The following is a 26,453-nucleotide window of genomic DNA, read 5'->3' as shown; positions in this document are numbered from 1 at the left end:
CAGAAAAATTTAAATTTAGTACCTACAGGATTTGTGCTTAGCTCTTTGCTGTTATATATATACATATATATATATATAAAATACACACACACACGTATATGTATATATGTGTGTGTGTGTAGATATAGATATATAGATATATCTATATATATATATATATATCTCAATGTCTTAGCTAAGGATACAGATAGCATGATTAACAATTTTTTTCAGGTAACACAAAGCTTAAAACAATACCTAACACAATGGTTGAGAGAGAATCTAAAGGATTCTTGGCAGGCTAGCAGTGCTATTAAAGTCAAATAGAAATGCAAGCCATTAATCCATGCCCAAGAATCTCTATAGGCTGAATATTGACTTACTTTTAATATTACAAATTATCTATATTTTATTGTATTTTTATTCATTTTGTTCAATATTTTCCAATTACATTTTAATCAGATTTGTGTAGTAGTCTGGAATGTGGGTGGGGTGTTTGACACCTTTGAGCTACATATTTTGGCTGAATTTAATCAAGTGAAATGCAATAGTGCTAAAAGTAAAATCTTACACTTGGATACTAACAAAAATTTCACAAATACAAAATGGATGCACATAAAAATGTTGCAGTTGTTCTGAAAAAAATTGAGGGTTTTAGTTGATTTCAATGTCAATATGAATGAGCATTGTTTTTTGAGAGAAAAATAAGTTAATATGGTCTTAGGCTGCATTGAGAGGGGCTTAGCTTTTAGGAGTTGGGAAGTGATAGTCCTAAAGTTTTCTGCCTTAATAGAATGAATTTGGAGAATTATGTTCAATTTTGAACATTGTGATTTAAGAATAAGATCAATAAGCAAAAATATGTTCAGAGGATGGTGATCAGGATGGTGAAAGGGCTTAAGTTTCTCTCATATAAGGATTGGGTGAAAAGAATGGGTATCCTTAACCTTGACAATAGAAGTCTCAGGGGCATATGATAACTGTCTTCAGTATTTGATGGGTAGTCATGTGAATTTTGGATTAGACTTGTTCCACTTGGCCACAAATGGCAGAAGCTGGAGCAATGAAGGTACAAAGAGGAAATCTTGGCTTAATACAAAAAAAAAAACTTCCTCAAAATTAGAGCTGACCAAAAATGAAATGTGTTGTCCATGGAGGTTTTAAAAGAAAAGCTTGGTGACAACTTGTCAGGCATGTTATAATGAGGATTGCTTTAAGGTATGGGTTTTTCCATATGACTGTTAATGTGCTTTCATATTGTAAAATTATGTGATTTAGTTAACACCTTTTTGCTGTTATGGAGTGTCTTCACATAGTTGAAATAACCTTTCTTCCTCCTAGTCTTCCTTCTATTTAACTAGATTTTCCTTTTTTTTTTTTCATGTTCTTTAATGATTCATAATCAAAGTTTTGCCTCTCTCCAATGGCATTACTACCAGAGTTGACCTTTAGTACCCAATGATTGGACTCTTCTGATAGCCTCATAATCAGTTCTGCTCACTTGCCTCTCCCTTTTCCAGCGTTTCATTTCTAGAGGTGGCATAGTGATATTCCTAAAGAAAAAATATGGACATGGCAGTCTTCTGCTTCTAAAGCTTTTATTAATTCATTTTCTCTAAGGTGAAATGCCAATGACTACCTCTGGGATTTACGGCCTTCCCCAATCTAAGATCAACCTGCCTTTTTAAAGTTATTTTGCATTACCCTCTTTTATATATTACAAATTCCAGCCAAACAATTCTAGCTGTTTTTTAACTGGAGATTTTACCACCCACCACTGTGTATTTGTAATTATTTGTCTACTATTTTTAATACTATTACTCAAAAGAAATTTACTCCCTTCTTGATATCTTTTAAAATTGTTACGTTCATTCAAGGCTCTACTCAGGTTTCATCTTTTTTTCTGAAGTCTTAACTGGTTCTCTTTTACCCCTGCTCTCCAATAGCAGTGCTCTTTACCTTCTCAAATTACTTTGTTATTAGCTCTATGTGTCTATATATTTTATATATGTTATGTGTTAGCATAATATGAACATTTTAAGGGTAGTACTGTTTCAGTACTGCCTTTATATCCCCAACACCTAACACAGCACCTGGAACAGAGGAAGTACATTGAGAAGCAGAGAAGTTGATGTGGATTGGTTAAAATCTATCTTTTTAAATAAGCTATTTTAAAATTGTTATTTGTAATGTTTAACGTCACCACCTCCTTATTATACTACCACAGAAGCATTCTTCCAATCTTGTCTCTGTAACTTCACTCATACTTTTGCCTAAACTTATAAGGCCATATCTCATCTCTGCCTGCCAAATATTGCCCATAGTTCAAAGGGCAATTCAAATGTCATGTACTCCATTTATCATCTTCTTTATACCTACTGCCAAGACATCATTTCTCCTTAATATTTCTCTCGTTGCATTTAGCACATTTGGCCTTACACTAGACTGTCATTTCCTTGACAGCCAAGAAAACATCTTATTTATCCTTGTATCCTCCATAGTACCTAGCACTGTGCCTAGGAAACAGTAGGCTCCCTACTATTGTTTGTCAAATGTATAAATGAATGAATGAGTTGACTTTAGTAATTTTATGATCAGAAATTAATTCCTTTCATTGCACATTCTCAGAATATTTAGATAAAGCAAAAACAACCAAAATGATTTTAGTAAAGAAACAATGGCATCATAAAAAGGATACATAAAATAGGAAGCTGTTACATATAGTCAATCTTATTGTCAAGGGCTATGAATCAAGCTTGTTACTTGTCCTACTTACACTGTACAGTATTTATGATTGATGAAATAATAGGCTAACCACCTGTTGTTTTTGAGACAGAACATCTCCACAAATACCCAGTGGGATGGCATTAGATATGCTGCTGACAGGAGATCCATAATAGCTGTGGCTTCTTGACCTAGGGACTCCTTGATGATACGTCTTTTCATACTATTAAATCTCACTGTGCCACTAGAGCAAAGGATTAATAGGCTGTCCTATGAAAGAAGCTGCTGGTAATTGTGCAGGCATTTTTGTGCAGACACACACACACACACACACACACACACACACACACACACACACACACACTAAAAAACCTGATGGGATTCTGGGGTTAAGTACTTTTCTGCTTCTGTTTAAGAAATTCAGTGTTTGAGGTAAGTTCAGAAAATCAAAGATTCTATATTGGAAGGGAACTCAGAGGCCACCTAATCTAACTTGTTCCAAAACAGAATATCCCTCTACAACATACCTGACAAGTGGTCATTCAGCCTTCACTTTAAAATCTCCAGTTAGGGAGAATACACTTCTTCCTCAAGCATCAAATTTCACTTTTGATTAGCTCTAATTCTTAGAAGGACAGGTAAGTGATGCAGTGGATAGAGAGGCAAGCCTGGAGTCAGAAAGACTTATCTTCATGAGTTCAATTCAGGCCTCAGACACTTACTATCTGTGTGACCCTGGTCAAGTCATTTAACTCTGTTTGCCTCAGTTCCTCATCAGAAAAAAGAGCTGAAGAAGGAAACAGCAAAGCACTCTAGTATTGTTGGCAAGAAAACCGCAAATGGGATCATGAAGAGCTACACATAACTGAAAAATGATTCAATAACAATTATTAGGAAGTGTTTCCTTAGATCAAGTCAATATTTGTCTCTTTTCTACTTCTATATTTTGCTCTTAATATTATCCTCACCCAAGTGAAATAAGTAATTAAATTAGTGTCCCATTTGACAGTTCTTTGAATTGCAGGAAGTTGAATTGGAAGGGATTTCAGTGACTATCTATCATAATCCATACCTGAAAAGAAATCCACTCAACAACTGAAAAGTAGTCGTTCTGACTTTGCTTGATGACTTTTGAAGAGGTGACCCACTGCTTCCTGAGGCAGCCCATTTCACTTAGGAACAGCGATAATTTCCAGATTTTCCTTCTTAACATTATACTTATATTTACCGCTTTGCATATTCCATTCATGGCTCCTATGACGGAACCTCTGAAACCTGCTAGAACAAAATGAATCTTCCTCACTGTAGCTTTCAAATAATCGAAGATTAGCTATTTTGTCCCTCCTATTTTTTTCCCATTTTAATACACTGTAAACACCTCCAGCTTCTTCATCTGTTACTCCTGTGGCAAGGACACAAGATCCATCATCACCCTGGTTGCCTTTCTTTGAATGCTCTTAAGATTGCCAATGTCTTTTCTTCCTAAAACATGATATACCTAAAAAGCGAATAACAGACATAGTCTGATGAAGGCAGAATATAGCAAGAGTATGAAGGCTTTTAGGTAGGGCATGTATAGAGCACTGATTCTGGAGTCTGGAAGATCTGAGTTCAAATCTAGCCTCAGACACTTACAAGGATTGTGACCCTGGGCAAGCCATTTAACCACCATCTGCTCAGTGTTCTCATCTGTAAAATTGGCATAATATATAGCACCTATCTGCCAGGATTGTTTTGAAGATAAAATGATAAGATGTTTATAAAGTGATTTGCAAAATATAAAGTACTGTATAATTTTAGTTTGTATTGTTATATTTCCTATTCCTAGAAATGTTGCCTCTCGATAGTCCTCATTCTACTTGCAGTAGCTGTTTTACTGTATGAAATATAATGGGTATTGTTTTCAGGAGAAATTTTTTAAAAGCCTTCTCTTTAAGCAAGTCTTCCCTATACTGTACTTGTAAAGTTTATTTTTTGGAGTAAAATATGACATATTAATTTTATACATATTAAATTTCATCTTAAAATTGGTTTTAGGTTCTGCAGACACTTGTGGATATGGAAGCAAATGATATAATATATGAAAAGCACTTTGAAAACATTAAGGCACTACATAAATGCTCCTTGCCTTTATCATTATTATTAGTCATCATGTGTGCTGATGACCCTCCCAGCTTTGAGTAAATTGGATAAACATGCCCTTGATGTTATTGATAACTTCATATAACTCACTAAAAAAATTAAACATCATAGGGCTAAACACACATCTGTAGGTTACCACACTGGCAACAGCTTGCCAGTTTTACATGAAATAAAAGACAACTACTCTTCTCCTCTGGTTATTCTACAAGTTCTGAATCAGTCTAATGGAGTATCAGCTAATCAACATCTCTAAATCTTTTCCTACAAAAATAGCAAGGATATTTATCAAATATTTTCTAAAATATAAGTAAAGTATATTGAGAAGGATTTCCATTTTAGTTACCTTTAGTTACAATTAGTCTGGAACTATTTGTTCTTGATGAAGCAATGGGAACTCTTTGTGATAATTTCCTCCTTTTCCAGATGTTCATTCATGTCCATTCAATATTTTACCAATACTGAAAGTCAAAGTCACTAATAAATACTTGTATCATTTTGGTGAAATGGTCTTTCTTCCAAAGGCTTCCAAATTTTTTTCCAATAGCTCTCAGATGACACATAATTGAGTATCTTCAAGATTTTGCCTACCAGATTATCCCTAGTTTTTCAATGACTTTCTTAAGATATGGTTTTTTACACCCTCCCAATTCCTGGACAGTGTTTCTCTTAAAGCTGCTTATAATTACATTATATTTCTTTGCTATCATATCATCTTATCAACTCATTAAGCTTGAGTTGACTAAAATTCTTATTTCCCTTTCAGCAAAAAGATGTACATTTTTTGCTACTGAAGTATATCTTTTAGATGAAATTAGACTATACTATTAAAGAATATGGGAGGTAGAGCCAAGATGGCAGAGAAAATGCAGCAACTCACCTGAGCTCTTACCCAAACCACAACCCCCCCAGCCAAGTACCTTTAAATAATGTTATTACACAATTCCTGGGAAAGCAGAAGCCACAAAAGGACAGGGTGAAGTGATTTTCTAGCCAAAGATAACTTAGAAAGTCAGCAGTGTTTGTTGCAAACTGGATGAGAGTGGAGCATAGCCCAGTGCTGGCCAAGCCAGCACAGACCCAGACCCAGCAAACCAGGAGCAGGCCTTGGGAACTACTGAATCAGCAGCAGCAGTGGCTGTTTCTGGAGCTTTCAGTCCATAGACCATAAAGAGGTTAAAAAAAAAATTGGTCAGAAGGAGATTGCAGAGGTCTCTTTGCTAGCACTAAGGCAGTACTCTGTTACATTGCCCTTACTCTGATCTGGGTTAAAATACCATGTGGTAGTCCTAGGGCAAGAAGGAGCATTAGCATACCAGAGCCTGTAGCTGCAGTGAAGCAGAGACCCTTGTCACAGTTCCAGGGAAGAAAGGAGTTTTTATAGTCTCTTATAAACCAGAGCATGGCCAGGAAATTAATAAGTGCATGTCTCCTTAGATTATACCATCTTGGAAGAACTGAAAACTTATAGGTCCATAGAAGTATCTCTGAAAATACCTGTACAAACTCCTGAAGCTGGGGACAGTGCACCCTCCACCCTGCAAGCAAAGCCCTACTTAAAAAAAAAAAAGTTAAAGTCAAGAAAAAGACTGGAAAAAATGATCAAACAAGAGAAAAAAAATTCTGATCATACAAAGTTACTACAGTGACAAGGAAAATCAGAAAATATACTCAGAAAAAGATTTAAAAAAAGTTAATACTCCTATATCCAAAGTCTCTAAGAAAAAAAAATATGAATTGTCTCAGGAACTGGAAAAGCTCAAAAACATTTTGAAAATCAAGCAATAGAGGTAAAGGAAAAATTGGGAAGATAAATGAAAGTAATTCAAGAAAATCATGAAAAATGAGTCAACAGCTTCATAAAGGAGACAAAAAAAGAAAATAATGCCTTAAAAACAGACTATGACAAATGATAAAAGAGGCATAAAAAGGCAATGAGGAAAAAAATGCCTTAAAAAGCAGAACTGGACAAATGGAAAAGGAGGTCCAAAAGCTAACTGAAGACAATAATGCCTTAAAAATTTGAATGGAGCAAATAGAAGCTAATGACTTTATAAGAAATCAGGAAAGAATAAAACAAAATGAAAAGTATGAAAAATATGGAAGACAATGTGAAATATCTCATTGCAAAAACAACTGACCTGAAAAATAGATCCAGGAGACATATTTTTAAAAGTATTGGACTACCTGAAAGCCATGATCCGAAAAAGAGCCTAGATGTCATCATTCAAGAAATTATCAAGGAAAACTGCCCTGATGTTCTACAACCAGAGGGCAAAATAGAAATTGAAAGAATCTGCTGATCACCTCCTGAAAGAAATCCCAAAATCAAAACTCTGAGGATTTTAATAGCCAAATTCCATAGTTACCAAGTCAAGGAGAAAGTATTGCAAGCAGCCAAAAAGAAGCTATTCAAGTATTTTGGAGCCACAATTAGGATAACACAAGATTCAGTAGCTTCTACATTAAAGGATATGAGGGGTTGGAATATGATTTTCTGGAGGACAAAGGAGTTAGGATTAAAACCAAGAATCATCTACCCAGCAAAACTGAGTATAATCCTTCAGAGAAAATAAAATGGTCATTCAGTGAAATAGAGAGCTTTCAAGCATTCTTGATGGAAAGATCAGAACTAAATAGAAAATTTGACTTTCTAATGCAAGATTTAAGAGAAGAAAAGAAAGGTAAACAGGAAAGGGAAATCATAAAGGACTTAATAATTTTAAACTCTTCACATTCCTCCATGGAAGATGATATGTATAACTCATAAGACCTTTCTTAGTATTATGGCAGTGAGAAGGAGCAAATATAGACAGAGAGCACAGATGTGAGCCGAATATGAAGGGATGATATCTAAAAAATAAAATTAAGGGGTGAGGGAGGAATGTACCGGGAGAAAGAAAAAGGTAGAGGTAGAAAGGGCTAAATTATTTCATATAAAAGAGACAAAAAAGAGCTATTACAATGGGGGGAAAATGGGGGAAGGTGAGAGGGGAGGAGTGAACCTTATTCTCATCAGAATTTTCTCAAAGACAGAATAACATACACTCTCAGTTGGGTATAGAAATATATCTTACCCTACAGCAAAGTAGGAGGGGAAGGGTTTAAAAAAAGGGCAGGGTGATAGATGGGAGAACAGATTATAGGAGGAGGTAGTCAGAAATAAAACACTTTTGAGGAGGGATAGGGTGAAAGGAGAATGAGATTTGAATAAACGGGGAGAATAGGATGGAAATAGAGTTAGAAATATTAACTGTGAAAAAATTGAAGCATGTTTCTCTGATAAAGACCTCATTTCTCAAACATACAGACAACTAAGGCAAATTTATGAAAATATGATTCCCCAACTGATAAATGATCAAAAAATATGATCAGTTTTCAGATGAAGTAATCAAAAGTATCTATAGCTATATGAAAAAATATCACTATTGATTGGAGAAAAGCAAATTAAAGCAATTCTAGGTACAGCCTCTTATCTATCATTTTGCATAATAGAACAGAAAAGGAAAATGACAAATGGTGAAGGGGATGTGAAAAAAATGACATAGTAATGCACTTGTGGTGGAGTTGTGAGCTGATTCAACTATTCTCTTGGACAATTTGGATCTATTCCCAACAGGCTATAAAATCATGCATATCCTTTGACCTAGCAATATCACTACTAGGTCTGCTGCCCAATAAAGATTAAAAAAAAAAAAAAAGGAAAAGAACCTATGTGTACAAAATAATTCATAGCAGCTCTTTTCTGGGGATAAAGAATTGGAAATTGAGGTTATGCTCATCAGTGGGGGAATGGCTGAACAAATTGCTCCCTGTGATTATCATAAAATACTGTTGTGCTATAAAAAATAATGAGCAGGATGCTCTCAGAAAAACCTGGAAAGACTTACATGAGATGATAACAATGTGAAATGTACTGTGTACAAAGTAACAGGAATATTGTAAGATGATCAGCTGTGAAAAACTTAGGTATTCTCAGCAATACAATGATCCAAGACAACCCTGAAGGACTAATGATGAAAAATACTATCCATCCTCATAGAAAGAACTGATAGTGTCTCACTACAGATTGAAATATACTTTTTTTAATTTTTAAAATATTTTTCTTCAGGGGCAGAGCCAAGATGGCTGAGTAAAAGCAATGACTTGCTTGAGCTCTCCCCCAAACCCCTTCAAATGTCTATTAAAAAAAGCTCTAAACAAATTCTAAAGCAGCAGAACCCACAAAAAGACAGAATGAAACAAATTTCCAGGCAAAGACAGCCTGAATAGTTGATCAGAAAGGTCTATCTTGCCAGGCTGGCAGAGAAGCACAGTTTGGTGGCACACAGGCTGCAGAGAACCTGGAGCAGGCCTCAGAGGACTGAATCATTGGCAGCTATGGCGGTTTCCAGACATCTCGACCCATGAACGCCAAAGACAACTTAGAAGGTCAGTGGGAAAAGTCTGTTTCTGCAGTGAGAGAGAAGCTAGGTCTCAGCACCATTCCCCTTGTGGCAGCTGCTTCCTGAGCTTCATGCTCACAGACTGAGGGGGAATTGAGTGGCTGTTCAGAGGGGAATTGCAGGGTTCTCTCTGCTGCTGCAGGATTCTCTTGCTTTACCTGTGCTTGGATCTGGGTCACACGTCTGGGTGGCAGTCCCGGGGCTAGGAGGAGTGCTGCCATGATGGAGCTTGTAGTGGCTGTGGAAAGCAAATCCTCACAGTTCCAAGACAGAAAAGACTGATTGTGGTCACTCATAGATCAGAGCACAGGCCAGGAGAGGAGTAAACACCTCGCCCTTGATCATAGCACCTTGGAAGAAATGAAAATTTACAGGTCCCAAGAAGTATCTCTAAAACAGCTGCACAAAACCCCTGAGACTTGGGACAGTACATTCTGTACACTGGAAAAAGACTCCTACCTTAACAAACAGTTCATAACTCAAGTAATTGACTGGGATCTTTAGCAAGTAACACAAAAAGAGTCAGACTATATTATCTTACTTGGGTGACAAAGAAGATCAAAACATACAACCAGAAGAAGACAACGAAGCCAAAGTTTCTACATCCAAAGCCTCCAAGAAAAATATGAATTGGTCCCAGGCCATGGAAGATCTCAAAAAAGATTTTGAGAAGCAAATAAGAGAAGCACAGGAAAAACTGAGAGTGACGCTAAAGGAGACTAAAAAAAAAATACTGAAGAAAATAAGACCTTAAAAAATAGTCTAACCCAAATGGCAAAAGAGATCCAAAAAGCCAATGAGGAGAAGAATGCCCTAAAAAGCAAAATTGGCCAAATGGAAAAGGAAGTCCAAAAGCTTACTGAAGAAAATACTTCCTTAAAAATTAGAATGGAGAAATTGGAAGCTAGTGACAATTTGAGAAATAAAGGCACTGTAACACTAATCCAAAAGAATGAAAAAATAGAAGAGAATGTGAAATATCTCATTGGAAAAACAACTGACCTGGAAAATAGATCCAGGAGAGAGAACTTAAAAATTATTGGACTATCTGAAAGCCATGATCAAAAAAAGAGCCTAGACATCATCTTTCAAGAAATTATCAAGGAAAACTGCCCTGATATTTAGAACCAGAGGGCAAAATAGAAATTGAAAGAATCTACCAATCACCTCCTGAAAGAGATCTCCAAAGGAAAACTCCTAGGAATATTGTAGCCAAATCCCAGAATTCCCAGGTCAAGGAGAAAATATTGCAGGCAGCCAGAAAGAAACAATTCAAGTATTGTGGAAACACAATCAGGATAACACAAGATTTAGCAGCTTCTACATTAAGGGTCCAGAGGGCATGGAGTATGATATTCCAGAGGGCAAAGGAGATAGGATTACAACCAAGAATCACCTACCCAGCAAAACTGAGTATAATCCTTCAGGGTAAAAAATGGTCATTCAATGAAATAGGGGACTTTCAAGCATTCCTGAGGAAAAGACCAGAGCTGAATAGAAAATTTGACTTTCAAATACAAGACTCAAGTGAAACATGGAAGAGTAAACAGGAAAGAGAAATCATAAGAGACTTATTAAGGTTGAACTGTTTACATTCCTGCAGGGAAAGATGAAATTTGTAACTCATGAGTCCTTTATCAGTATTAGGATAGTGGGAGGGAAAAAATTATATGTATGTATATGTAGACAGGTAAAGGGGACAGGGTGAGTTAAAGATGAAGTGGTGATATCTGGAAAATAAAATTAAAGGGTGAGAGAAGATTATACTGGGAGAAGGAGAAAGGGAGAAGTAGAATGGGGTAAATTATCTCACATGAAACAGACAAGAAAAGGCTTTTACAGTGGAGGGGAAATAGGGGAAGGTGAGAGGGAATGAGTGAATCTTATTCTTATAGGATTTGGGTTAAGGAGGGAATAACATACACAATGGGGTATGGAAATCTATCTTACCCTACAGGAAAATAAGGGGGGAAGGGGGAAAAAGAACAGGGGGTTGATAGAGGGGAGGGCAGATTGGGGGATGGGATAATCAAAAGCAAACACTTCTGAGGAGGGACAGGTTCAAAAGAGAATAGAATAAATGGGGGGTAGGATAGGCTGAAGGGAAATATACTCAGCTTTTCACAAAAGGACTACTATGGAAGTGTTTCGCAATACTACACATCTATAGCCTGAATCGAGATGTTTGCCTTTTCAATAAGGGTGGGTGGTGAGGAAGGAAGGGAAAAAATTTGTAACCCAAAGTTTTAAAAACATATGTAAAAAATAAAAAATTAAAAAAATATATTGTTCTTGGGGGTTTTTTTGGGGGGGTGTTTTTTTTTTTCACAACATGATTAATATGGAAATGTTTTGCATGGCTACACATGTATAACCTATATCAAATTGCTTGCCTTTTCAATGAGGCAGGAGTTGAGGAAGGAGGAAGAGAGAGAATTTGGAAATCAAGATTTTAAATACAAATGTTAAAAGTTGTTTTTTACGTGTAACAGTGGAAAATAAAATGCAAAATACATTCAAAAAAAATCTATCTATATGTATGTATATATGTGTGTATATATATATAGAGAGAGAGAGAGAAGAAGAAGAAGAAGAAGAAGAAGAAGAAGGAAGAAGAAGAAGAAGAAATAACATTATGTACTTCATGACTCAGTAATGTAATGTTTTAGCTATCACGGTTTTAGAATATCTTCTGTATTTTTAAGAACGCATCTGTGCCTTCATCCAAATGATAAACTTAAAATAGTAAACAATAAGGAGCCATGAAGAGATCTGTGGAGCTCTCCACTAAAGTACTTCTTCAAGAAAGCACTGAATTACTAATTACTCTCCTTTGTTTCCAATCATCCATCTATTTCAGATTCCTTCTAAAACAATTTTATCTACTACGTATTTCTCCCATCTGTACTCAAGGAAACCCCTGGAGGTTTTACAGCTTTTCCTTTAGTTTCATACATGATGTCTAGACTTTATACTTACAAGTTAGCAATAATATATAAAATAAGGACATTATGTCTGACATGACATATTCTTGAAAAGTCTGATACATCTTTCCAATCACTGAGTCCTTTTCTACTTGTTTATAATCATCCTTTTAATAACATTTTATAGACTCCTTTCACACATTCACCCGTTGCCTCCAGAGAGCAAAGTTCAATAAACTATAACTTCAAATTTTTATTCTCCACATCAAATGAACCAAGAAAAAAAGAAATCCAAAGCAGGATAACTTTTGTGCTATTACTTTGTCCCTTCTTCTGTTTCTTATCATCTTTCAAAAATATGTAGACTGTAATCAACAGGCAGTTCTTCAAGGGGGGGATGCAGTTAATCCAGTAGGGATGCAGTTCTTCTAACCTTAGTTACTGTCACTCTTTTTTGACATGCCGTTTTACTCTATTCCCTTATATATCTTGGATTTAAACTCCCTATTAACTATTTTGTTCATTTCATTTTCAATCTAGGAATCACACTTCTGGGCAGAGGAAACAGAAGTAAATTAAGATTAGTTATATAATTCTTCCTCCTCTGCTTTGTCTATTATCATTGTCTCAAAAACTAACTCCTATATATAATCCTTATTTAACTCCACCTTTTTAGTCCAATAGTCAGGGTCTGGTCTAGGCCATCCTTTCATAAATGTAAGAAATCCCCAGTTAAGATATTCTCTCCCCTCAATGTAGATCAGTAACCACTTTTGAACTTAACAATCATTAAAATTTGTCTGTGGTTAAGGATCACAAAGCTAAAATTCTTGAAAGGGAGACTTGAACCTAGGCTGTCCTAACTCTGAAACTAGTACTCTATCCAGTATTCCACATGGTTTCTGTGTTGGTTCCCAGATGATTTGGTTAATTCCTCATTCTGTCCAGAGTATATTCTTCAATACACTGCAATAAAATTATTTCTTCTGTTCATCTCTTTGTTGATCTTCACCCAAATATTCTCCACTATGCTTCCTCCTTTTGGTTTGTATATCAAGCATTCTCATTAGGCTCACTCCATAAACTTGTACTTGTATTTGTACTCATAGACTGGGGTTCCCATAAAGTCAATTGCTACTTATTTTCTTCAGGATTCTATCAGGTAACCCTGAAGATTGGATGTTGTTGTTGTTGTTGTTGTTGTTATTTTCTGTCTTTTATGTACCGATTTAAAAAAAATTGTATTTTTTCCCCTTTTTAGGCAATTGTGGTTAAGTGACTTGCCCAAGGTCACACAGCTAGTAAGTGGCAAGTGTTTGGTCTGAGGCCGGATTTGAACTCAGGTCCTCCTGACTTCAGGCTGGTACTCTATCCACTGTGCCACCTACCTGCCCCCCAATTTAAAAATTTTTAAAGTACTTTACAAATATATTGTTTATCCTCACAAGAACCATGGGAGGTAGGGTTCTTATCCCTGTTTTACAGATGATTAACCTGAAGCAGGCAGAGGTTAAGTGACTTGACCAGGGGTACAGAACTAGTATGAATTTGAACTTGTCTTCCAGATTTTGGGAACATCCTCCATACTCTATGCCACCCAGTTTTCTCATAATTCTAGAACTGTCACTCATGAGCCCTCCTGATATGCTAACCATTTATTATCCACCAGTAGCTTCAATAAGCTTTAAGAAAAGTTGTTTTTTTTTACTGAGATATTATAGCAAGAATAGTAATTTAAAAAAAAGTGGGCATTCTTTCCTTCTGCAAATATAATATATTTGAGGAAAATGTGCTCAAACTTCAAAATACATTAGTAGTGAGAAATACATATAGAGAATAAATATGGCCAAAATCTCATCTTATAATTCCTGGGGTAACAGGAAGTCCCGTTCTCTCTTTGTGGATTCATTATAAAGTTTACCTTAGGTGTAGCAAGCTGCTGGCCTCCCGGTATTGGTGCTCTACTCATCCACTCTAAGGTTGCTGTGGGGTTGTTTCCTGACTCCTGAGGCTACTGCTACCAGTGTCAGTGAACTCTGATACCATTTTAGTCAATGGTAGCGCCTATGATAGAACTTCAGATCTCCTGGATTCACACATTCACACTTTCACTTGAGAAGGAAGAGAAAGATATGCGTGTGTGTGTGTGTGTGTGTGTGTGTGTGGTGTGTGTGTATATATATATATATATACATACACATAAATATGTATATGTGTGTATATATATATATATACATACACATAAATATGTATATGTCTGTACACACACACGCACACACACACACACATACATGGAGAGAGACAGAGAAAGAGAGAGAGAGAGAGAGAGAGAGAGAGAGAGAGAGAGAGAGAGAGAGAGAGAGAGAGAGAGAGAGAGAGAGAAATTCTCTACTGTGGTGAGTGAAAGATGAAATGACTAAGGAAACAAAGCTTTGAGCTTCTGAGAATATCAATTGAGGGTAATCGAGGTGATTAGAACATCAAGCTGTAGAAGCAATTGAGTGAACCACACTGAATCCATCTTGTGGCTCAATTCTGGATCTAGCTCTGTTACCTTTCTATTCAATTATGGGTTTCTTTAAATTTGTGTATTGTAAGAAAACTTTATTTAGTTATGGGGATTATAAGAAAACCTTATCGCAATGTTTGAACCTACCCCTGTGTGGCTGGGTGGCTTTACCACCTCTATCTGCCACTTAGATAAACTTAACTAAATTCCTGAATGTAGAATTTGAGGCCCTCTAAGATCTTACTCAAAAATATATTTTACTGATGTAATTTTTCTCTCTGCCAAAGTGTACAACTTATAAAGATGACCAAACTGATTGTACTTCAAATTCTAAACTTTTGTTCATATTCTTTATCTTATGCATGATTTCAGGCTCAAACATTCCCTCCTCCATGAAACCATTTTTGCCACTTGCAGGTGGTAGCAACTGTTGTTTTTCTCTTCTACACTTAAATTCTAAATTTTGTTATACCTGTGGTTCTGTCTTACCTACCTAACCGCAACACCCACTGCCCATATCACAAGTTCTTTTTTCCCTATTCCTTTGAACCTAGATAAGCTAATAGTGAATATTTAATAAATTAAATTAACAAAGCTACCTCCTTCACATTAATACATCTTAAAATGGAGTCTTCTTATTATTGTCAATTCACAATGGCATTGTTAGATGCAAATTTCTCCAATTCTTCTAGATTGATTTATATTTATATTACTCTTTCTGGATGCTTAATGGAATACCAGGATCTCTCTGTTCAGGATCAAGGGAAAAAAATGTTTCTCATTTACCAGTTTAACTCAAAATTTTATTAGTATCATTATTTAATTATTAATGCTAGACACAGAGTCTCATTTTCCAATGAAAACTTTTTGAAAAATTCTACTAATATTCATTGTGATATTTGCTAGTTTTAGATTTAGATTTAGGCTTTTAAAAAAATATGTGTATTTTTGTAAATACATTTCAGAATTATTTATTTGTGAATATATATTTTACTCTCTTCACTTAAAAAATACATCTTTCTAATAGGAGATCCTTAAAATTGACCATATTGAAAAAAAATCAAAAAAATGAAATTGACCATATTGCCAGAGGGATCTATAACATACACACAAAAATGGTTAAGAATCCCTTCTCTAGGAAGACTCTAGGAGATTCCTGGTAACCCTGAGAAAGGCAATGTATCTATTCAGAGTAGATATAGATTCTTGTAAACTTTATTATTCCTACTCCAAATTACAATGATCTATTAAACCAACACATTGAATTGAATAGATTATTTTTGTTGTTTTTGTTATCACTATAGCAAGTTATTAACCCATGGAAACTTAGCATATGTCAATTATTTTTAACTTGGTGAGTAGTAAAAGATAATATGTATACTGAAACATATATACCAGTCTAGAAACAACCAAATAATGTCAGAAAAAAATTAAAATCATGTTGAATGTGTTATTTTATACAAGGACAAGTAATGGCATCGGTAAAGTATAATTAAAAGCAGAAGTTATAACTGCTTTGATGGCTACATCAAAACTTTATTGAAGAAAGTTGTTAAAGTTTTATGTAGTTGTCTTTCAAAGTACAAGGACTATTTTACACAGAGAAGCAAAATGTTTTCTGTCTGTCCATTTGTAAAGCTACAGAGCAGCAGACCTTTCTAATCTTTATTGAAAAGAGTTCTTGGGAATTTTGAATTGACTTGAATGATATCTCATGTTTACTGTCATTTTATTTTAATGATACTTTCTTATCATGTATATACACTCATGGCTTTATCCATTTGTTTAGTGATTTTTGAATGTTACAGAGTCTGAAATTTGTAATTTTCCAAACCATAAAACAGGAAGAAGATAACCATTGCTGACCCCAATTATAGTTAAGATTTGAACAGACTTATTCTTATGTGCTGAATGATTTGGTCTGTAATGACAATAGATATATTTATGGATTTTTTTTTCTTTTTCTACTTCCCTGAAGCTACACACTGACCAAGATAAAGGAGATGGAAATTTAAAATACATATTAACAGGAGATGGGGCTGGCAGTCTGTTCATTATAGATGAAAATACAGGCGATATTCATGCGGCAAAGAAATTAGACAGAGAAGAAAAATCCTTGTATGTTCTACGTGCCAAGGCTATAGACAGGAAGACTGGAAGACAAGTGGAGCCTGAATCTGAATTCATCATTAAAATCCATGATATCAATGACAATGAACCAAAATTTACAAAGAACTTATATATTGCCACTGTTCCAGAAATGTCTGGGGTTGGTAGGTATAAAATATTCTCATAATATTCTTTGGCTTGGACAATTATAATTGATAGCATGTGTGATCATTGTTTATAATAAGATAGAGATGCAACATGATTTGGTAGCTATTTGATTTCTTATTTGTTTACATTCAACCTACCTTAAATTTTGTTTGCTTTAACTTTTTCCCCAGCAAAGCAACTGACACTTACAATGTCTGTTCAAATAAATAAACAGGATGAGGGAATGAGTACTGTGATTAAATCTGGCAATCTCAGTGAAGAAGAAACATAGTGGCATAGCATATAGAGCTCTGGCCCTGGAGTCTGAATGACCTGCCTTAAACACTCACTAGATGTGTGATCCTGGGCAAGTCACTTAACTGCTACCTGCCTCATTTTCCTCATCTATCTCCAAGACCAGGATTATTATGAGGATCAAATGAAATAATAATTGTAAAATGCTTAACATAGTGTCTAACAAGTAGTAAGCAATATATATATATATATATATATACATATATATATATATATAAAACACTTAGAGAGAGTTGTCATCATATTTTGCATGTATATAAATGCAGAGACACCAAAAACTAGGTTCTTGCCTGTCATAGTTTTCATATTGCTTTAGTACATATGGAAATAAAATCTAGATGAAATGGATTAAAAAACATAAAATTCTAGAAATTTGAGGAAAAATAATTTTGCATCTTTTTCTATTATAGCCCATTATGTTTGCATGGTACTTTGTACATTTTAATATGTATGTGTGTGTATATATATATATATATATATATATATATATATATATATATATATATATATATGTATATATATATGTATATATATATATGTATATATAATATATATATATATATATATATATATATGTTTCTCCTTTAATTTTCACAATAACCGTGTAAAGTAAACTCTTTTCCCTGTAGCTCTGTGGTGGAAATTAAACTGCAAGATTCTAAAGTCAGGATACGCTAAAGAGCAGAGATGGAAGCACAGATCTCATTTTAAAATAAAAGAAAAAATGAACATATGCTTTATGTGTAGTATCATGGTGAAATTCTCCAACATCACAGAAGTACTCAAGGACAATAGTTTTAATTAATTGTTGCACAGCATTTTAAATTGACAGATAAAACCTGTGTGGCACACCTGAACAATTTCAAAAGGGCCCTAGATGCTATAATTGTCAAGAAGCTATCCCTTTTAAGTTGCTTCAGTGGTTGCTTCACTGATTCTGAGTAGCATCAGGAATTGAAATAGTAATTATAATTCACTTGGAGATTGAGAGATGGTTGAAGTTAAAAGATTTCTTAAAAGTAGTGAACCTACTGCTTGAGGCTATATTCTTTTTTTCCTGAAAAAAGAAAGGAAAAGAAATTGCTTTACCCTTTGGTAAAAATATGTTTCCAGTGAAATGCTATGGAATTCCCTTTTTTTGTGAGCCACCTGCCTGGGTTGACACAACTGTTATGTGTCAGGGATAGATATTAAACATGAGTTCATCCTGACACTACATCTACGATCCTAATTTTCTAAAGTCTAATCACAGGATATTTTAAAATGTTCATATTAACCAAAGGCACATAACATTTCAAATAGCCAGAATAGAGACTCTTGAATAATGATTCCATGGGCATTTGTCAAGGACATTTTATGAAGACTGGTCTTTTTAGTTATGAAACACTTGCTCTTGTTTTTGTTTAAGGGCTTCTCATAGCATATCCCATAGAGCTACAAAGATACTGGGGCAAGGTAGAGCTTAAGTTTTTCAAAGAGGTGTTGCTATGGTCCATAAGTTTGCTTGTGTAAGCTGTTATCCCTGTGAAGGCAACAATATCCACCTGTGAAAATGATCCCACATTTCCAAAATCCCCTTCTATGTCAAAGAGATAGTCATGTATAATTAGCAATTGATTTTCATGAAAATAATGACTTGTATAGCTTCATTTGTGAGGTCTGATGGAGAACTTGAAATTCATTACTGTGAGAACACTAAATGAGCAATCACATGCCTGTACTGGCAGATTGTTTCTCAGTACTGTAGGAAATACTTCTAAGACATTAATTTGCAAACCAGGGGCCAACATAATCTAACAAAGATATTTTCCTGATTGTGAGGTCCTTATATCAATGAAATTACAGGCCTCATTAAAAACAACAACAACAACAACAATAATAATATAGCAAGGATGTTGAGCCTGTATACAGTTCAAGGGCCTAGATTTGAATCCTGACACTCACATTTACTAGCTGAGGAGCAGTAGGCAACTAAACAACCTGAGCCTGTTTTCTCCTCTGTAAAATGAAGAGTAATAGTAAGAATTGTAATACCACTTCGCAGGATTGTTTTGAGGAAAATGCTTTGTAAAACATAGGATGTTTCTATTAATGTTGAGTGACACCTCAGAAATATTGTTAGATCTGGTGTCCAGTGAGCAAATGACTGAAGTCTTTTGCATTGCCTAGTTTTAGCCAAGAGTGAAATTGATGTATATCACTTATACAATCATCTTGTTTTCTCATTGGACTCATATTTGTATTTTATGTCTTGCCTTTGACTTGCTTTTGTGATGATTTGTATTGCTTTGATCAGTTTATAATCCAAATGTATTTACCTAGTAAAATGGATAGATTGCCTGTGTGACTCTGGGCAAGTAACTTAACCTCGGTTTTTTTTGTTTGTTTGTTTGTTTCTTCTCCTCTAAATGGAAATTGTAATAGTAACTCCTACCTCCCTTGGTTGTTGTAGGGATCAAATGAGACAATCATAGTAAAATGCTTAGCCCAGTGCCTGGAACATAGTAAGTGGCCTTTAAATGTTTGCTATTAATAGCAAGTAACAGAGATGACCAAAATTCACCATTAACCTTTATTTCTTTATTTCTTTAGTTAAATATATTAAGAAGACAAGAAAGGTAAATGCCTTTTAATAAACTGACTTTTTCTCCTTTTGGCTAAACTAGAGTAGCTTTCTAAGGTGAGAACTATGTATTTCTTCTTATCAGAAAAGACAGAATAATTCACCAGGTTCATAACCAGTTTGATTTTTCTTATTTCCCTTCCTGTCCCTCATCTGGATATTCTTACAAAAAGTTTCCTTTTTAATAGCAATATAAAATAATGCGTTTATAAACTTTCACAGACCATTATCCCATAATAAAGTATACATTTGTCAAGTTGGCCACACTGATTTGGCTATATGATTCTTTCTTTTAGTGAAAATACTGCAATAGCTCTCCAAAATAGTAATCAAAAACTTTTTATCCTACTTATTTGTAATTCCATGTGAAAGGAACAGGCTGAAAAATAACTAGTAGTAACTTGTAAAATCCAATATGAAGTGAAAGATCAATTTTTTTGCTGAATATGTTCTTTTTTTTTGCTTTGCTTTCTCTTTTACCCTATTGCCACTGTAAAATACTGTATGTACTATGTGACTTGATTGAATTTTATTCTTCACCTAGCAGAAGTTCATTCTATTGCTTACATTTTATATAGCAAAAGCATAATTTTCTACTGAAAACACCCTTATAAGTCTTCCAGTCTAACTCCTTTATCTTAAAAATAAGATGATTCAGACCCAGAGAGGTGGAGCAACTATTTCAAAATCACACAGAAAACTTTTATTCTGTTGAAAGAGCATTGGTTTGGGTGAGGACCTGGGGTTAAATTCCTTTTCTGCCATTCACTAGCAAGGACACTTTGTGCTCAATTATCAATCAGTCAATCAATCAAAAACATTGATTAAATATTCTATAGGTTTCAGTTTCTTCATGTGCAGAACGAGGATCCTGAAGCAGCTTACTGCTAAGGTTCCTTCTTTCTCTAAATCTATGACAGTGTAATTCACAGATATTTCTCTCCTTGAGCATTTTTATGTGAAAGAATTTTTAAGCCTCTTACCTAAAGGTTAACTTTTTAAGTTCCTTGCTTACAAACAGATGACTTTATTAAAAAATAATGAGAAATATCTAAATTTTGTTTTCATAATCCCATGAGCAAATATGACTAAAAATAAGCTCCATGGATCAATGTATTAGCATATGATATTCAGATAGAGTGTGACTCATTAGTGTTATGGGAGGTATGCTACACTTTTAAGAGTATTACACTTTAGCTATGAAATTAAAACTAAATCCATTGCTATATTTCCAGGCTACTTTTCTGCTAGATGTAGTAGTGTATAGTAGTAATAGTAGTAGTAGTAGTAGTAGTAGTAGTAGTAGTAGTAGTAGTAGTAGTAGTAGTAGTACTAGTAGTAGTAGTAGTAGCAGCAGCAGTAGTAGTAGTTATTGTTTAACACAAGAGCACATTTTAGCTAATATAGCCACCTATAATAAAATAAAATAATGAATTTCATCTGGATTTCCAAATAATTATGTTATCTATTCATTTTCAGTTATGTATAATTAATCTTTGAAAATAATTATAAGACTAAATGTCTTTCACAATGCAATATCTTTTTTTATTTTATTTTAAATAATTTTTTTTAATCAAAGGCTTTATAGGTCACATTCTGAAGGGCTAATTAATTAAACTTGGATAATACTGCACACTCTCCCCTTCTTAACATATGTGCTAACTGTACATATGATAATGTTGCCATAAATGTAAATGCCAAATTAGCTCTTCTAAAGCTGGGTAAAGTATATTCTTAGTGGATGTTTTTGCAAGCCTACTCTCTGATTCATAAATAAATTTCTATAAAATTTATTAATAATGATTTAGTATTTCCTTTTTGGCCGTTGAGGAAAATATAAGAGGGAAAAATTATGGCATTGATTAATAAGTGGTTTTACCTAGGTTCCTTGAGGGCAAAGATAATGTTATATTTATCTTTATGTTTCCCCCAGGGCCCAGCAACAGTTTTTGCTACACAATAGACCCATAATGACTGTTCACTGAATTGAACTGAACAAACTATGCACGGAAAAAACAGAGAAAATGTAGTCTACAGGCATATTCCTGTTCTCCAACATGATCTTTCACAAGGGTTCCCCTATTTAATATATGAAGTCACAGTCAATTTAACATTATATTTTCAATGCAAAGGGCAACAGTTATTTTTCCACAGCACAACTTGGAAGTTGTCTAAGACCAGATCATTTGAGACAGATTTAAAAATAGCCAGTTCAAATTAGAGATTGGACCATTTAATTTTCAATTTGGTATAGTTTCCCAAATAGAATGTTTTCAACAGTGAAGAAACTATACATCTTTAAATTATATACACAGTATGAGAACTTTGATATAAAGAATTCAGTTAATTTTCCTAAGATTATTTAAGCTAAAACGACTTAAAATATTTGCTCATTATCTCCTTTTAAATTTAGTATGCAATTTAATCATTGTAAGAAGATTTAGTTGAGAAACTACTTCTAACAAGGAGCATGGATAGTTCAAATACCCCTTCAGTGTCACACATCCTGTATTTGTAAGAGTTTTGAAATGATTCTTGATTCCATGGTCAGATCTCTATTCTATATTTAACACTGCTTCTATCTCCATTCTACAGATGAAGAGACTGATCCTCAGACAAATTACTTATCATGAGGTCACATTTAAACTCAAATCTTTTGCCTTCTTGTCCAAAGCTCTATTTACTATCCTGCAATGCTTCTCTAAGCCTATTTATAAAGAGAACAAGAAGAGAACAATTTAATAAGCATCTACAATATGGTATTAGTATACCAATTTTGCAGTTGTGAGAACTGAGGCAAACAGAGGTTACGTGATGTGCTGAGGGTCATATAGCTTTCAAGTGTCTGATGCTGGTTTAAACTTAGGTCTTCCTGACCGCAGGCACAGCACTCCATCCACTGTGATGCCTAGCTTTTTCTATGTAAGCTGAATAACAGAGACGTACATAAATATTTCATGGTTACATAAATATGACATACACAAGCACAAAAAGAAAATGTATCAAAACTTTTATTTCCAGGCCTTCCTTTATTTGACTCATAACAAAAGCAGGGTTCTTTTTTTATCCCATCCTATTTACAAAAGATGATTAAAGTTATACAAATAAGGAACAGCAGGAGGGCTGTAAGTGTGATATTCAGCACTATCTATTCTTCTCTAGTTAGCAATCATTACATTATCTGAAAATTACACACATACATTTCAATGGTAAAATCTTTTCTCTTCATAGTCCTTCAAACATTAAAAATGTGGTAAAATTAAATCACATTGCATCTTTCTATGTGGTAAAATCTTATGATTATTCAATATGCACTTATGGATATAAGCAGATTAAATGAGTTTAAATTAATAAAAATAGATAGGAAAAGGGGAAGAGGTGACATATTCTTATCAGTTTACAAAAGAATTTCCATTACTGTGGGTGCTAATATTTGTCATTTTTTCATGATTCTCTGATTTAATGCTTATTGATCATAGACTACCAGAAACGATGTTCCAATTCTTTATTTCATATTTTGACTTTTTCACATATGTTCATGTATGTGTCTGTGGTGGGGGCATGCTTTCTTTAGGTACATCTGTTATTCAAGTTATGGCAACAGATGCAGATGATGCCAACTATGGAAACAGTGCCAAAATAGTATACAGCATACTTCAAGGACAGCCATACTTTTCAGTGGACCCAGAATCTGGTAAGAAAATAATGTTTGAACATTATTGCTAATGTAATCATTTTAGAAATATATGTCAAATGAATTCTTTTTTTTTTGTGGTTTTGTATAATTTAAAGCATGTTAATACTGTTCAAAAAATCATTGATTATATGACTTAATGTACTTCCATATCTACAATGGGGGAGTCTTCTTTTTAAAAAAAGTGCATTGCTTTTAAAACATTATTCTACTGTGCTATAAATTCTTGTGTCTGGATTTAAAGTATAAAACCAAAAGATTGATGGAGCTTCATGCAAACAATTAAAACATGGGGCAATCTAAGAAAGCGACAAACCCTGAAGCTTATGACAATTTTTAAAACGAAACAAGAACATTTGGCTGAAAGATTTGCATTGACTGAAAAGCTAATGTTTGTTATCAAAAGGATAATAAAATTGATTTAGCAAAGACCATACACTGAACAATGACAGGGCTAGAAAGCTCTGTATTCTGGCAATTACATTAAATTGGTCATGGACTGAAAATCTTATTTCAGTATACCTACATTGTATTTGTTTGCTGTGATTAACATCTGTCCAGTATAACTTACATAAATCCATTTAAAAATTTTAGTGTTAAAATGCATGACTTCTCTCTCCTTTCTCCAAAAGGCATAATAAAAACAGCATTACCAGATATGAGCAGAGAAAACAGGGAGCAGTATCAAGTGGTCATCCAGGCCAAAGATATGGGAGGACAGATGGGTGGATTATCAGGAACAACCACAGTGAATATCACTTTAACTGATGTCAACAACAATCCTCCACGATTCCCCCAGAGTAAGGAATATTTGAAGTTTATACATTTGAATTTTCTTTAAAACTGCATTCATGATGCGCCACTATTTTCATAAGTAGATTCACTGTTCTGTTTTTAAAAAACAACTTTTTATTTTGAATATTGTGGAAAAAAGCTCTAAGATACACATATCTTTTCAATAGCTTGTGTGTGTATATGTGTGTGTATATATACACACATATACATATGCACACATGTACATATATTCACGCAACATGTATGTGAACATTTGTATATTGAACATATACATGTGCATATTATATACATACACAACTACATGCATACATACACTATATATATATACACACACATATATACCTGTATGCATACACGTATGCATATGTGTGTATGTGTATACATACATGCACAATAGACATATATACATATACATATATACATACATTATGGGTGTATGTGTGCATGTGGTTTGCAAAACACTTTACAATCATTATCTCCCTTGAATCTCCCAACAACCCTATGAGGTAGGTGCCATTATTATTTGCTTTTTACAAATGAGGAAACTTAAGCTTAACAGATATTTAGTAATTTGCCTGGGATCACAAGGGTAAGACAAGCCTAATTCTAGCTACTGTCATTTAGCTGCCTCACAAAAAAAAAAAAGACTTCAATGTTACTAGTATTGATTTGGATAGTAGAAGTAATTAAGAGGACAAAGTACCCTATTTTGGCTAAATCTCTTATCCTTCTTTCGAGATAGAAGGTCAGTACACAACTCTCTATATGTTTGTTTGTTTGTTTTTTTCCTGCTTTCTCATCAACTCACCTCCTAACTTCACCAATTATTCTTCTTCATCAATCAATACCATGCTACCAAATTCTAAACTGGTAAATGGGAAACCCTCAGACTCAGGAGGAGTTGGAAGGTACTATAAATTATACCTGAATATAGGCAAGATTAATAAGACAAATCATTCCAGTCCCTCCCTGGCACCACCCCAAGCTTTGAGTTCAGCTCTTCAAATATAATAGACTTTTTATACTAGTTATTTTACCTGTGCCTGTCTGAATTATGACAGAATTATTAATAGGTCCACTAATTCAAGTCAGTTTAATCAACATATTCATTCATGCCAAAGCCTAATCATTAATACAGTGACTACAAATTCATCTCATTTCATTATAACAACAACAGCAACTGGATGTTAATGAATGTTGTGCCACTGAAGTATACAGAGAACAACAGGTGCCTTAAAGATTTCATTGTATAAATGAATGAATGAATGACCGAACAAACAAATAAATGATTTCATTATACACCACCAATTCAGATCTGATCAGGGATTTATGATGACCAAAAGTAGTTTCTACCATCTAATATATGTTAACTGAAATAAAATATTATAATCTTCATTCTTCCATATGCTTTCTAATATTTATGGTTTGTTTGTCCAGATCTAAGATTTCATTGGTGTTTGTGGGGGGAACCTGTGGCCTCCAGGCCACAACTGGCCCTCTAAGTCCTCAATGGGGTCCTTTCACTGGATCCAAACTTCACAGAACACAGGATTTGTTCTGTGAAGTCCGGATTCAGTCAAAGGGCTACACTTGAGCACCGAGAGGACCACATGTGTCCTGGAGGCCACAGATTCCCCACCTGTGGAGGCAATGCCAAGTATACAAACTCTTCCCATGGATGTAGATGAGTAACTTTTATGTGACATAATCTTTCTAGTTTCTTGGGTCACTAACATATTAAGTGACTTTCTCATGGTAATGTCATAGAATTTGTTATAAGTAGGACTTCAACCAAAGATCTTAAGGCCATTCTTTAATCAATTAAAACTCATATTTATATTAAAATTCTTTTGTGGAAGCATTGCTGTATAAATTCAAAATTGCCTGGTGCATTTTATGATCTGAATTATTTAGAATTCCTGTTAGCATTATCAAACTACATCAGAGAATCACTCCTATAAGCCTCTTATTTTGTCTTTGTCAAGTAGATATAAATTATCTAATGCCTCATAAACTGAAGTGTTTGAAAACAGCACATGGAAAATTATCT

The 26,453-nt window shown here is 34.3% G+C and overlaps 1 protein-coding gene across 1 annotated transcript in view; it reads left to right on the top strand.

Annotated features, from left to right (window-relative positions):
• Positions 1-26,453, top strand: part of CDH9 (cadherin 9) — a 157,640-nt gene that overhangs the window by 79,397 nt on the left and 51,790 nt on the right. The window contains exons 2-4 of the mRNA XM_021000528.2: positions 16,699-16,993; positions 23,489-23,608; positions 24,241-24,408. Of these exons, the coding sequence (XP_020856187.1) occupies positions 16,699-16,993; positions 23,489-23,608; positions 24,241-24,408 (583 nt within the window). The remainder of the gene's footprint in view (positions 1-16,698; positions 16,994-23,488; positions 23,609-24,240; positions 24,409-26,453) is intronic.

Source organism: Phascolarctos cinereus, unplaced genomic scaffold (genome assembly GCF_003287225.1).
Source record: "Phascolarctos cinereus isolate Bilbo 61053 unplaced genomic scaffold, phaCin_HiC Scaffold_4;HRSCAF=312, whole genome shotgun sequence".
In the NCBI taxonomy this organism is placed as follows: Eukaryota; Metazoa; Chordata; class Mammalia; order Diprotodontia; family Phascolarctidae; genus Phascolarctos; species Phascolarctos cinereus.
Note: the sequence above shows the minus strand (reverse complement) of the source record. Positions and strands in the feature narration are given on the sequence as shown.